The 14,742-nt window shown below is 42.9% G+C and overlaps 1 protein-coding gene and 1 long non-coding RNA gene across 2 annotated transcripts in view; one reads left to right on the top strand and one right to left on the bottom strand.

Moving 5' to 3' along the window:
- The window catches only part of Rora (RAR related orphan receptor A), a 726,629-nt gene that overhangs the window by 21,002 nt on the left and 690,885 nt on the right, over positions 1-14,742 (bottom strand). The window contains exon 3 of the mRNA XM_035444448.1: positions 9,183-9,268. Within this exon, the coding sequence (XP_035300339.1) occupies positions 9,183-9,268 (86 nt within the window). The remainder of the gene's footprint in view (positions 1-9,182; positions 9,269-14,742) is intronic.
- On the top strand, positions 5,524-6,256 carry LOC118237905. The gene is made up of 2 exons (XR_004769883.1): positions 5,524-5,652; positions 6,044-6,256. It is a non-coding gene; the product is annotated as an uncharacterized LOC118237905 (long non-coding RNA).

Here is a 14,742-nt window from a genome sequence, read left to right as displayed (position 1 = left end):
GTAGGAGTCACATGAGGAATCCACCTCTGAAATCCATCCCCCCTTCCCTTTCTGCCCAGAAGTAGCATGTCTCCTTTGGTTATCTTCCCTACCTCACCCATATTATGGTCACTTGGGCTCATTCATAGAGTGAATGGCAATGAAACTCCAGGCAAGGTCTCAGAGTCACCCTCATTAAGGACATCTGAGGAAACCAGACCATGAATTGCAAGGACAATTGATGCAGTATTCTATGTATCTAGGGTTGGAAGAGTGGCACCAATCCTTGAGCTCACGACTGGCTTCCAAACTGTCTGCTCATATGTGGCAGTTGGGAAGGGTTTAGGCAGGCCAGCCAGCAGACACACCTCCCGTTTTGAGTCCATCAAACACATGCCTGCTTAGCAGCTGGGAGATGGCAGAGCTGAGAACCAGGAAGAGGCCACTCTCTTGGATGGAGACAACAGAGGCCCGTCTCAAGAACATATATCCTCTTCCCTTGGGGAGGGGTCCAGTGCAGCTTTCTAGGCAAAGGCTGAGGAGGCTGCCCTGACTCAGCCAAACTGAACTTCACAGTTTCAGAAAGAGTGAGGCCTTTCCCTTCTCCTGTGTGTGTTGCCTATGCATATTTTGCTCATCGAGGGCTGTCCACCTTGTTTCTTGTTTTTGAGATTGGGTCTCTCACTGGAACCTAGAACTCATGATTAGTCCAGGCCCGAGTGCCTGTCTCCACCTGTCTCCCCGTGTCTCCATGGGGATTTCAAGTGCATGCATGCAATCACACCTGGCTTTTAAGATGGGATTGAACTCAGATCCTTGTGTTTACATTGCAAATGCTTCATCAAGCTATCTCCTTAGCCCTTGCCTTCTTAAAAACAAACAAACAAACAAACAAACAAAATGCTTCAGTATTCCTTAGGGGATTTGTTTTGTTTTTGTTTTTCGAGACAGGGTTTCTCTGTGTAGCTTTGTAGATCAGGCTGGCCTCGAATTCACAGAGATCCACCTACCACTGGTGCTGGGATTAAAGGCTTGTGCCACCACCACTTGACTCCTTGGGGCATTTCTAAGCAGTTTATATGTTTAGGAAGTTATGGGGTAAAATAAGTAGAGCTTTAGAATATATAGGAGAGAGAAGAATTAGAAGTGAGAAGGAAACAGTAGAAAGCTTAGTAGGTTCCTCCTTTCTTAATGCAGAAGTAGCATGTTTCTTAGGGAGAAGCAGGAATTTGCTTGGAGGCGTCCTCGAGAAGGTCCCTCTGTGACGTGAGTTCCTGACACTGAGCAGACTGTGACAATGCTTTGAGCTTGAGTATTCGAGTCAAGGCTGGGCAAAAAAGACATTAACTACATCATTGTTCAATTTTACTAGTACCAAAAGGTATGTTAGAACACAGAGAGGTTCCATTCTAGATGTGGTGTGCTTGAGTGAAGTCACCATTATCTATTTACCTATGGTAGGAAATGCTTCAATTGTAGTTGGATCTTTCTTTGGGCCACCCACAAGATAAAGGAGACTTATTAATTATGAAAGCTTGGCCTTAGCTTAGGCTTGTTTTTAAATAGTTCTTACAACTTTAATTTACCCATTGCTATTAATCTATGTTCTGTCACATTCTGACCATCTTGCTTCCTCCATGTTTCCTTGCACACCAAGACTCATCTCCAAATTCCTATCTCTCTTCCCAGAAGTCCTGCCTATCTATTGGCTCTTCAGCTCTTTGTTAAACCAATCACAGCAATATATTTATAGTGTATAAATATTCCACAACTTTGGGTTGTGGCACACTACCACCACCTAGTGGCTATATGCTGCTACGCAGCCCTTCAAAATAAACACCAATAGGCCTTCCATGTTGGAAGGAAGTTGTGAGATTATCAGGCACTGAAGCCCTCAACAGGTGGCATGATGGAATCACCCATGCAGGTTTTAACAATGCACCATAGATCCTTTACCTTTAAGGATACAATTCATGCAAACTCACAAGTTTGAGCAATATGAAATAGTTACACCCATAATGTCCTACTAACATGACTACCTAAACATGAGCTAAATGACGGTAACAATAAGACATGCTAACATGGACAGCAGAAAGCCCAAGAGGCTTCAACTCTACACAAAGGACTATAGGCAACCAAAGAATGCTGAGAGGAGAATGGTCTTCTCCAGGGACAAGCATAATTGGTTACCCGATACTAAATAGATAGCTCCCGGAACACATACATACAAGTAACTTACAGACTGAGCAGGTTGTATTTAGGAGGTGTGTGTGTGTGTGTGTGTGTGTGTGTAAAACAGCAATTAATGAAAAAAGAGGCCACGAATGTGAAAGAATAAGGAAGGGTATATGGGGTGGTCTGCAGTGAGGAAAGGGAAGGGGAAATGATTTAGCTATATTATTATCTCAAAATAAAAAAATATGTATATAAACATTCCTGGTGTCAGTTGTACACTTGAATGTAGTGTCTTGGAGGCTAGAAGAGGGCATCTGATCCCCTGGAACTAGAGTTTTCAGGGGGTGCTAAGCCACTTGACATGGGTCCTGGAAACTGAACTCTGGTTCTCTAGGTTGCTCTAAACTGCTGAGCCATCTCCAGCCCCATGTTGCCTTGTATTTAAAGTTCATTTTTTTGAGTTTTATTTATGATACCTGCTTACTATTCTTTGGACGTATCTATTCCCTGGAACTTTTCAGAAGACATTATGGTTATATATACTGAATGTGACCATTGGGTGGGAGACTTTACTCTACTCCCTGGCTTAGGCCTGGTGCCCGGTGTTCAGGAGAAAGCTCATATCTAGACTCAAGAGCTGCATGCTAAATGTCAGGAAATTCATTCAATCCAGTGATTAAACCTATCCATCATGAAAAGACATTTATTAGTATGTGTGCTGTTGAGTATGTCGGAAGGGTGGCAACAGTTGGAGATACTAAAGTACTGGTTATTTCTTCCTGACTTTCTAGCAAAGCTGTGCCCGGGGTAGCTTGCAATACCTCATGGTGGAGTATTTCTACCATGGAAACTGGTGAGCTTGGTTGATTGCTACTGCTTTTGGTGGCTGTCTAAATTGAAAAGGTCACACAGAAAGTGACCTCAGTGCAGACTGAATGAGAGAGTATGTCATAACTATGGCCATGAACTTGGGGATAGCATAGAAAAGTGGAAGTATTCATCCAGAATTTGAAAGTTGCTAAATGATTCAGCAAAGTTGTTCACATCTTCACTGACAAAGATGTGAAGTTCCAAAATGGGTCTCTGTTGTCTCACTTTCTTATTCATATATGGAGATGAAATTATCAACCCAAATTCACATTGAAACTATAGACTTCCTTCAGCTGCATCCTCTCTCATTTCCTCCATCCAAACCTGGATACACACTCACCTAAGACCCAGAGCTGGAATCTTCCCTCCCTCTCATCCTCCTAGTGCTGGAGTCCTCTCTGCCTATCAGTCTCCCAGTGCTGGAGTCCTCCCTGCCTCTCAGTCCCTCAGTGCTAGAGTTCTCTCTGCCCATCAGTCCCCCAGTGCTGGAGTCCCCCCTGCCTCTAATCCCCCCAGTGCTGGAGTCCTCCCTGCCTCTCAGTCCCTCAGTGTTTCACCCTCATAATAACTAATGGACACCTGTCCAGGCATCTCTCTCCCAGACTCAATCCTCTTCCCAAAGTCACACACAGACTAAGCTAAACTACTATGTTCTAGTTCCCCAAATGGCCTCTGTCCCTACCGTAGCCTGGAAACTCATAATCTACTTTTATCCCCTGCCCCCCATTTTCTCTGGGACCTTCTCTGAGCCAGCCTGTCCCAGGCATATTCCTACTCTGCCTTTATCCCTCTAACTGTGTTATTTCTGTCTCAACGCCTTCTTTGTTCAAAATAGCTAATTTGTTTAATTTGTGGGGAGGGTGGACCCCAGTAACAGTCATATTTTGAGCATGCTTCTAGGTGCTGTGTAGGACACTTGGTTAACTGTACGTAAAGTAGCAATTTGCATATCTGTTTTATGGACATGTTTAAAGTTCAGAGAGATTTAGCTATATGGTCAAGACATCACAACAAGCAGATGACATGAGGTGCCAGATTTGGGTTCCTGATTATAGGTGCAGACTTTTTTTTTTTTTTTTTTTTTTTGTGGTGGGTGTCCCAAAGGTCAACCTTGGATATCAATCTTCAAGAGCTGTGTACAGGATGTGTTATTGGGAATCAAACTTGTATAGCAAGCATTTCACTGATGAAGACATCTCCCCATTTCAGGTCACAGAAATATGAAAGGCCGGTTGAAAAAAAAAAAAAAAGGCCCCTACCTGCTTCTCAGATCTGTAGCAAAAGTTACTGATAATGATCAAATCAAGGATGACACAGGGTCTCAACTGCTGCATTTCTACATAGCTGGGGAAGCTAGTTTGCCATATCTACTTCATAAAAATCTTTGAAATACGAGGGTTATTAATGGCTTGGCCCAAGCATGTGGGCTGGATGGACACTGAACTATAGGTCGGTGGGGAGGTACTCAGGAGTCTTGCTCTTGGGGCAGGGGTGTCTCTTCCTACTTGGGGCTGCTTCTCCATGAAGCACAGGCTGCAATACTGATCGGATGTTTGGTCTTTTGACAATTTTCACGTAATGAATTGATTCCTACAGTTCATTAACATACCCACTTCCACTTCTGTGTACACATATGTCTTAATTAGCTGCTCATTGGCTGTTTAATTACAAGAAAACAGCTGACAGCTGCCTTGCGGAATTCTAATGGCAGACTCTTTGGAATGGCTACACATTTGCTTTTTGACAACCGAGATTTATTCATGACTCTGAGTTATCCTGGGTGCTCCTATGCCTGCCCAAAGCATTGCATTTTGAAATTCAACTGAAAATTGGAAACCCAGAAGACTTTACAAGTGGGTTCTACGTCTGCCTTTTGCTTTATTTCTGGGGCTGGAAAGAGCCTCGTCCTCCATGTAAAAAGATGCCCTGTGTCCCAATTTTATTTATCCTGGGAACTTTCTTTTGGGAATGTTCAGAAGGGTGAGGATGAGTGTGGGTAGAAAGTGGAGAAGCAGGACAATGGGAGAAAGATGTTAGCTGTCAGTTTTACTCGGGGTAAAGAAAGGTTATCCATAGACTGAAGTCAGCAAGAGGAAGATGCCAAGAAAGTGTCTCCATAGACCAGGCTGGCCTCAAACTCAGAGATCCACCTGCCTCTGCCTCCTGAGTGTGTGCTGGGATTAAAGTGTTTGCTACCATGTCCTGGCTTGAGGCTCAGGTTCTTTTTTTTTTTTTTTCCCCTGAGGCAGCAGCAAGGTTTCTCTGTGGCTTTGGAGGCTGTCCTGGAACTGGCCCTTGTAGACCAGGCTGGCCTCGAACTCACAGAGATCTGCCTGCCTCTGTCTCCCGAGTGCTGGGATTAAAGGCGTGTGCCACCAACGCCCAGCTGAGGCTCAGGTTCTTTAGACAGCCTCATATGTACCAGTTAGCTGGTGTACAGGTCCCCTTCCCAGGGAAACTTTCTTCCATAGATAATGACCCACCTCTTCATGGACCTATGTGTACCAATGAGCTCTGACCAGAAGCTGACCCAGGTCACTTGTTTTTGTGGCACCGGAGATTGAACCAGAAGTACTCCATCCACCTTATCACCTATACATGGCAGAATGGAAAACTTTGATGGCTGAAGTAACAGTTTCCTTCCCCAAATGTAATTTTCATTTTAAAAGGCTGAACTCTGATCCAGGACTGGGCATTTTAAAGCATTAGAAATAAAAATATTGAGTATGAAAATATTCATCTTGAAAACTAGACAGAACTAGTTAAAGCGTCGTTGCTTTTTACAATGGAATAACAACAAATAGAATTCACAAAGAGCTATTTGGGTCTAAAGGGAACATTGGTTAAGTTTCTTGCCAGCCAAGCACATACAAAGCTTCACGTACTTTGACAATTTCCTCAGAGGGAAGAAAGGGGAGAAAGGGGGGAAAGGGAAGAAAGGGGGGAAAGGGGAGAAAGGGGAGAAAAGTATCTGTTACATACTCTAAAACCTTCCTAAAGTTTTTTTTTTTCTTTCCAGAATGTGTTTATGACATGATGACTGCAAATTTCCCTGTTATTGGCTGGAAGAGGACATTTCACATGGGACACCATCCTAGCTATAAGTCATTAATGAGTCTCAGATAAATGAATCATACATGGTAAATACATGATGATGAAATGTATATACATATATATATATAATGATTTATATGTGTGTATATAATACACTCCCCTCTCCTCATTGCATATATGTAATGTGGTTTTCCCTCTTATGTCTAATTATATTGTCAGAAAGAAAATAGTCATGGTGGGATCACCTCCACCTGGTTAAGATTTGATAACTGATGACAGTGGCAGAAGTCTCTTGACTTCCCTGTAACTAGGGATAGAATTGTTACAATCAGAAACTACAATATAGAATGGTGTACCGTCCATCACTGAGTAAATCACAGTCTAGTGGTTTAGTGGCCTTCATTGTGGGAAGCCACCTGAGCAGAGGAGCAGAACCAACAGCTGAAAGCCATTTCTGCACGGAGGTGTCACATGGACAGGATTTGGAAGGGATTCCAGATAATAGGATCGTAACTGCTATTAGCCTTACTGTTTTTATTTATTTTCTTCAGAATAAACACTGGGCCTTAGAATGTAGAGTGCGCTTGTGTAAATGCATTGGTACTCTATCAATTCAGGTTTTACTGAATAGCCTGGTATCAATGGGCCTTCCAAATTGCTAAGGTACAGCACATAAGTCACCCTGAATTTCATATTTCCAGATATCGTACATCAGTCAGTTCAACACAGAGAAGCACAAGGCACAGCTGACAGACAGAGGAAGTGTTGAGTTTCTTGGGCAGAATAAAAGAACCAAGGTGGTATAAACACCTGGGTGATAACGGCATGCACAGAAGTCAGATTTGCTGAGGAACACAACAGAGCAGACACTGTAGGGTGAGAGATGCTATAGGGATGACAGAGGCCCCCAGTGCTTCTACCAAAAGGACATAGCTTTGGGGACACAGAGGCTGAAGTTGAGACAGCAGTCACAGACAGGTCATTTGCATAGCTAGGTTAATGTGTGATCTTTCTTTTCATGTGTGGGTGGCAGGGGACATGCAGAGGCCAGAGGACATTGGGGGTCTTTCTCTATTGCTCTTATTGCCTGAGACAGACTCTCACTGAATTTGAAGTTCACTTTTTCAGCTAGGGTGGCTGGCAAGTGAACTCTCAGGATCTGCCCGGTTCTATCCCACCAGTGCCCGGTTACAGAATACACAGCCACGAGCAACCTTTTGATTCTTTTCAACATAGAAGCTAGGTCCTTAAAAAAAAGCAAAAAGCAAGTGATGTTACACACTAAGCCTTTTCTCCAGCCCCAATTATTTCATTTTTAAAAGAATTTATTTCAGAGAGGCCAGATTAAGAAAGAAAAGGGTATAGGGTTTGTGTTGTTGTTGTTTTGTTTTTTAAATAAATCCACTACCATGAAGCCTTTACTACACAGATGAATAATTCAAAATTCCCCTCAAGTAACAAGTTCCCCACTTCTACAAGGTGGGTGGCCTTTTAAAGTACAAAAGGATTTGGTGATATGCAAAAGTCCCAAGCTTTGGACAAGTGAGGTGGCTTAGTGGGTAAAGGGACTTGCCACCAAGACTGATGACCTGATTTCCTGGAACCCACATGGTGGAAGGAAAGAACTGACTCCTGCAAGTTGTCGCTGACCTCCACATGCATGCCACGGCACCCAACCGCTACCTTCCTGCCCCAAATAAATACATGTAATAATTAAATAATTAAAATAAATAATTAAAAAAATTCCAGACTCACTAACCTGAAGTCTAGATGATGTATTTACACATATGTAAATCAGCAAACAATATTATGATTGGCAGTGAGAGGAAGACTTTGAAAAATTATGAGGCTAATCTCCCCCAAATCTCTCAGCCATTACATATGTCTGTAGGTGATTTTCTATATTATGGCACAATACATCCTTGCTTTCACTAAAGGAATGCAAACAAAATTCACAGATTCCACCCCCCCATCTTAAAATGCCTCAGGACTAATTTGGGTCTCTTAGGCCGTTTGCACCAAATAACATTTTTCCTACTCATTTTGTGCTGTAATTTTAACCATATCTCTAACTCTTCCCATACCAGCAGAAGAATTTAAATCTTAATCAATGGAAATTTGCATAAGTTGGGGGGGGAGTGGTCTTGGAATGACTAAGCATCTCTGTCTTCCATTCTCACAGTAAGCCTGTTCTGTGTCCCTGGCCCCAAGTTCACATCATACAAATGGTCACAGTAGCAATAATGAAGATGCTGTTTATTCAAATGACTCTTTTCTGTACTATGAGCTTTTATTTAAAAGCACCTTTTATTCTTGGAATAGTCCTAACAGGTAGGAAGGGCAGGTTTCATGAATACTTCATGGATGGAGCTGAGTCATTAAAAGGCTAAAATGTGTCTCAAACAAGGTGGGCAAGTGGTACCAGGAGTGGAGCTCAGTTCTACAATTTGGCCAGGTATACTAACATCTGGATACCAACAGAAAGACTTAGTCACATCCATGTGAAACTTTTTTGAAGTACCTTCTCGTATATCCGATAAGACGGCAACGGCAATGTGTGTGTCGGGGGGGGGGGGGGGAGGGGAGGCATGAACATGCACCAATGGAGGCCAGAATAGGATGTCAGTGTCTTCTTATGTAGCTCCCTGCCTTATTCCCTTGAGATAGGGTCTTACACTGAACCCTGACATCACTGTTGCAGCTAGCTAGTCTAGTTGGCCAGTAAGCTGCTGAGATCTCTACCCCAGAAACCTGGGAAACAGGCATGAGTGGCCACTCCTGGACTTCTCACATGGGCACCAGGGATTTGTATTCAGGCCCTCATCCCTGCACATGGACTGCCATTAGCCCTAGAGGTATCTCATCAGTGTGATAGATTCTGGTTCCTTGCTCTTTATTCTCCTGACACGTTGAAGGAAGGTAGCAGTAAAGCACATGTAACTGCAGTAATTATAATTGGACATCACAGTACTGACCGAACCCTGTCGTCATCACTCAGAATCTCAAGGAGTTGAATTTTTAGGAAGACTGGAAGTAAAAAATAGAAATGGCCAAGATGTCCCATAACATGAATAGAAACAACAACAACAATTAAAACAGCTTACCTTGCAGCCTTCACACGTAATGACACCATAATGGATTCCTGACGATTTGTCTCCACAGATCTTGCATGGAATAATTTCAATTTGAGCTGCAACAGAAGCATGCAACCAGTTAATTACATTTTCTTTTAAACACCTTATAAAAGCGTTCCCCGATCAGCATTTGTATAGTGAAAACTAATAACCTGCTAAACATTATCCTGCATTAACTATTCATTGCTGAACTGTGAGGGTCCCCCTAGAGCCCTGGACTAAATTATGGCTGCTCGTTATATAATAGCTTTCGGGTTATTAAAATGGGTCATTTGAGAAGGTGTTTAAGAGCCCACAAGAAGACTGGAATCAGCATTTCAAAGGCTTCCAGAACTGGAGAGTTCGCAGTTTGGGCCTCAGAGCAAAGCAGATACCAAAATGTGTCCCCTCCCACCCCATCTCATTTTCCATCATTATTTTTAAAAGGTCATAAATCTGTCTTGGCTGAGCATGTGGCTCTTGACTTGTAGAGAAAAATACACCTCAAAAAAGTCAGGTCTACTTAGGAAAATGATTCAATTCAAAATATTAATAAGTTACATATGATAGGAAGGGCTCCTTACTCAATCCTTTAAAAGAATTAATATAGTTGCCATGAGTTCAAAATTAGTTCATCTTTGTAAGCCAAACCTTTCAGCCATGAAGTTAATATCCTGTCTGAATTTAATCATGATGAATTTTGCCAAGCAGGAGAAGTTGCTTGTAAAATTTTTTTATGATAGAAATTGATTTTTATTTTTTGGTGCAGCATTGCATGTATTTTTATACAATTGATTATTTAAAGCTGCTTGCCTCTGGAAAACCAAATGATTGAGATATGACACCAGAGTCCTGGGTAGGCATCTATTCATCTCTAAATAAACACACTGTATTTCCAGCAGAGTCAGAAAAAGCAGAATTAAGAACAGAAATATGCAGAATAGAATAGGCGGGTCAAAAAAACAATCCCACATTTAACTCATCTCTTCAATAGGACTTATATATGGATTCATAGAGACCAAGACTGATCTGCAATGATGGTGATGACTCTGTTTACCTAGAATGTTCCATTATGCTACATTTACATTCCAAAGTTTTCACCACTGGTTATCACCATAGCACATTATCTACCAAGTTACACATTCAGACAGAATAGCAAGTGTCCTAGTCAACTTCATTTTATGCAGGTATTTGTCTAGGTAGCTTTATCCCTCCCATAAAGCAAACGGTCACATCCAGGGACTCTGTTGCATGAGGTATGCCATAAACACACACACACACACACACACACACACACACAGAGAGAGAGAGAGGGGGGGGGACCTTCTCTCTTCTAATATCCAGGGATATTTCCAGTGATGTAGTGCCATATCCAAATACATGAAGTTCCTGGATTAAAACTCATTATAAACTATGCAGCCTGCTAACCCCCTTCCAAGAAAATGAACACAAGTGTTATAGTCACTTCAGCTATTCTAGAAGGAAGATCCTTTCCCTATATATTTTTTCAGCACTGCATCCCATGCTTGTTCACTCAAGATTTAGTTGTGTATGTGTGTGGGTTTGTGCATGTGACAGCAGAGCCTACCTAGGTCACCAGGTTCCCTGTATCTGGAGTTGTCACAGGTTGAGTCACCACAGGTGCCAGGAACCCAACTCAGGTCCTTTTGGAAGAGCAGTAAGCACTCTTAACAACTGAGGCATCTCTCCTGACCAGATTTAGAGGTTGTCCAAAATCATCTGGAGGCCTACTGCCTCATAATGATGCTACTGCAACTTAGGATGTTTAGAGTTGTGTTAATAAGAATCCCATTTCCAGGCTTGCCTTGCTTGACTTCCTTTTGAGGGATATAGTATAAGGCCTCATATTGAGCTTTCCTCTCAATATCTTCACTAAAGGCATGGGAAAAGAAGTTTGCACCACCAGGCAGAGTTATGCTTAATGCTTTGCAGACAAGTGGCAGAGAGAAAGGCATCTAAAGTGTGCCCACAGTTCTAACCAGGATTTTCCCACATGCATGAACTAGTCTATAATGACAACTGGCTGCCTACACCCTGACTTGTGAGGAAGAGAATAATTAGGTGACACTACTCAGTCCACCTATTAAACAGAATTTATCTGTGAAATAAAGACAGTCAACCAGGAGCTGCCTTCTGCCCCTGCGCCACTTCAAACTATCACTGAAATGACACGAGCAGACCTCTTCACCCCCACCTCCCAGCCCAGTGTATATCAGCATTAGAACCGCTTGAGGCAGACTGAGCAGCAATCACTCATCTTCAACTTGGGCCTTTGGAGAACCATCTTCAGGGCATAGAAGTTCAATGGGTGGACCACCTGCCTTGCAAGCAGAGGACTGGAGTTCAGATCTCCAGCACCCTCTTAAATGCTTGGTGGGCATGGCAGCTAGTCTGTAATTTCAGTGCTTAGGAGGCAGAGACAGGAGAGTTTCCAGAGCAAGCTGGCTATCCAGATCAGCTGCCTTGGTGAGTGCTAGGTTCAATGCAAAGTCATGCCTCAACAGATGGAGAGTGGCTACAACAGACATACATGTAACATACATGTGCACCCACACAGATGCAAAACAACAAAATCATTTTCAGTCTGTCTTAAAGATGGGAGATATGTCCATTAGTTCTGTATAAGAATCTGAAGGTCCTGGGCAGGCTATCTAGTGAAATACTAGTAACATTACCCGAATCAAGTAGGTATGTGACCGCTGCTGCTGTTCTCAGGGGTGGACCAGGAATTAAAACCAAAAGCGGGACTTCAGAGAATATCCAAAATGCTTATAAAGGACTCCAGTAATGCTTTAAATTACATACAGGGAGGTCTGGTGGTATACTCACGATAGGGGGAGGAGCTAGAAGTATTATCCCGGCCTTAACACCATCACTCATGGCCTGGATGGGGAAGGGCAGCAAATAATGACAGTGCAGACTCAGGCAGCTGGTATTGCTGGGTCGGGCTGGGGGCCTGAGTCAGGCTTTGGCACCCTTGGTCTTCAGTCTTGCATAAGTTCAGGTCTTTCAGATCTCAAGGCTATCCAAACCCAAGCTGATTGCACAAGTTTAACAGAGGCCACAAAGCTAAGAATGAGACTCACTTGTCTGTCCATGATGGGGCCATTGCCTTAGACCTTTGTTTCATCATGATGTGCTCAGCCCCAGTGGGCAATGCAGGCTAAAGAATCAGAATAAGTGTCTCCAGGAACTTCACAGGTGGGGACTGGAAGGGTCTCTTCAGAGCAATGTTCAGCTCGTCTGTTTGGTTGGATTAAACTGCTGTGCTAGCTGTGACAAAAAATGCACCTGCTCCTACAGTAAGTCCTTTGAATGTCATCTGATCACATGTGTTGACATTCCCACAGCAAACATTTGCAACTGGGAGCAAGGCACTTACTCATCTCCCCATTCAATTCCCTCAGCATGCAGAAGCCCCAGCCCTACTTACACTCAATTGACAGACTCAAATGAATCAGAGAGAAGAAAATCATAGTCAGTGCCTCTCAGATATTTCAAAGGATGGTGGCTTTGTCACATCAATTTAAGTTTTCACTTCAATAGGAAAGATAAGAATCCCTTTGCCTGGCATCTTTGTAGCATTTCCATTCTCAACCAGGAAGCACTGTCTTCCCCAGTTAGTACTCTCTCCACACAAATGGTATATCTTAACCCCTGTATCTACTACATACATGAACGTGGCCAGCCTTCCAAAGCATCATCTCGGTCAGACACCACCATGGATGAAAATCACAAGTACACAGACTAAACTGGAGCACAGGTGCATTTCTCCCAGCCAGTACTCATTGAGCAGTAGACCACTGGAAGCCAGATGTGTCTGTACAGTCCCAGATTAGCCTTCCAATGAACAATCTTGCTATGAAAACTTCTCATTTGCTCACACATTTTTTTCTCAGCCCCATTGCCTGAATAATTTGTTCTTGTGCACTCTAAGTAATTCAGACAGGATCTCCACCCTTGCAGAGGCCAATTTCTAGAGCTGACAAGGACAGTAGGAAGCCTGAGAGTGCCAGCATGCCAACTGATCACATGATTCTTGAGCTGGGTGGTCACTTAGCACTGTAGTGGTCACTTAGCACAATACACACACACACACACACACACACAGATTTTTATTTCTTTTTTTTTTTTGATGCAAACAGCACGAGGCTTTATTATAGTTGTTTAACGAGCTAACCCCATGTTAGCTCAGGCCTTCCATCCATCCACCATGGCGGATGGCTAGGAAAGACAGCTCGAAGAGTCTGCATAGAGATCTTATAGAGCAGCATAAGGGGAGTGTCTAATCTACAGGAGAGACAGCCATCAGTTCCTCCTATGGGTGAAAAGACTATTTAACAGCAAATGTGACACTGGGGCCTGCAAGGTGGCTCAGAGGTAAAAGCCTGTGACACCAAATCTGATCACTTGCATCTGGCCCCTAGGACCCACATGGAAGGTGAGAACTGATTCCTGCACAAAATAATAAAACAATTTCTCATCATACTGCCCTGCCAAGCTAAACACTCTGAACAACAATCAATGAGCATGAATTGGGTACACAATCATTGATGGAGGACCAAGTGACACCTTCTCAGTAATTGGATAAGCCTACATGCTTACATGTTCCTAAGCCTACATAGGAACTCACGTCATTAGTACTTCCTGGGAATTATCTGCCTAACAAGTAGCTGAAAGTTACCATTCACATTTTGGGCTAACTTCCCCATTTTGCAGAATTCCAGATAGAATGTTTGACCTTCCAGTGACTAACCTCAGATTTACCAATTCTTAAGCCTAGGTAAATTAGTTAACCCCTCTGATCCCAGCTTCCTAGTTGAAGATTTGCTGGTATAGTGTATGAACGGCAGCCTCTCTGAGTTGTTTCCATGGGGTCATTTTTTTACTTGTGTCGTCTTCAGGCACATACCACTTGGTTCTTAGACTTCGCATTTGATAACTACTAGTTGTTATTATTGTTGTTGATAAGGAGTCCTGCCTTATAGTGGAATGAAATTCTTTCCTCTGGTGTCTAAGCTCTTTGCGAAGTGGGGATAGAGAAAAGCCGCTTATTTTCTAAGGATGGTGGAAGGCAGTTCATGCAGCACCACACACACCAGTGCTTAGCTGCATCACAGTGTATATCACAGACAGTAGTGGGGTATTGGTGGTTTTTCTGTTGGTTCATAGAAAAACAAATGAGCACAACATATAGAACTGGCTCATGCCAATCATTTTCCATTGTAGCTCATTTGTATACCATACTGTTTGTGGGTACACGTACACATGCATGCATGTGCACGTGGTAGCTAAAGGGTTATATTGGGTGTCTTCCCTCATGACTCTACTTTATTTTTTGAGATCAGGGTTTTCACTGAACCTGGAACTTACCAACATGGCTAGACCTTGAACCCAGGCATGTCTGTCTCCATCTCCCTGCCACACCTAGTTTTTTTTTTTTTTTTTCCTGAGTACTGGTGACTGAACTCAGGTTCTCATTCTCTTGAGGACCGAGTTATCCTCTCAACACCTATATTGTCTTGAATTG

Source organism: Cricetulus griseus, chromosome 4 (assembly GCF_003668045.3).
Source record: "Cricetulus griseus strain 17A/GY chromosome 4, alternate assembly CriGri-PICRH-1.0, whole genome shotgun sequence".
In the NCBI taxonomy this organism is placed as follows: domain Eukaryota; kingdom Metazoa; phylum Chordata; class Mammalia; order Rodentia; family Cricetidae; genus Cricetulus; species Cricetulus griseus.
The sequence above is the reverse complement of the archived record's forward strand: the minus strand, read 5'-3'. Positions and strand labels throughout refer to the sequence as shown.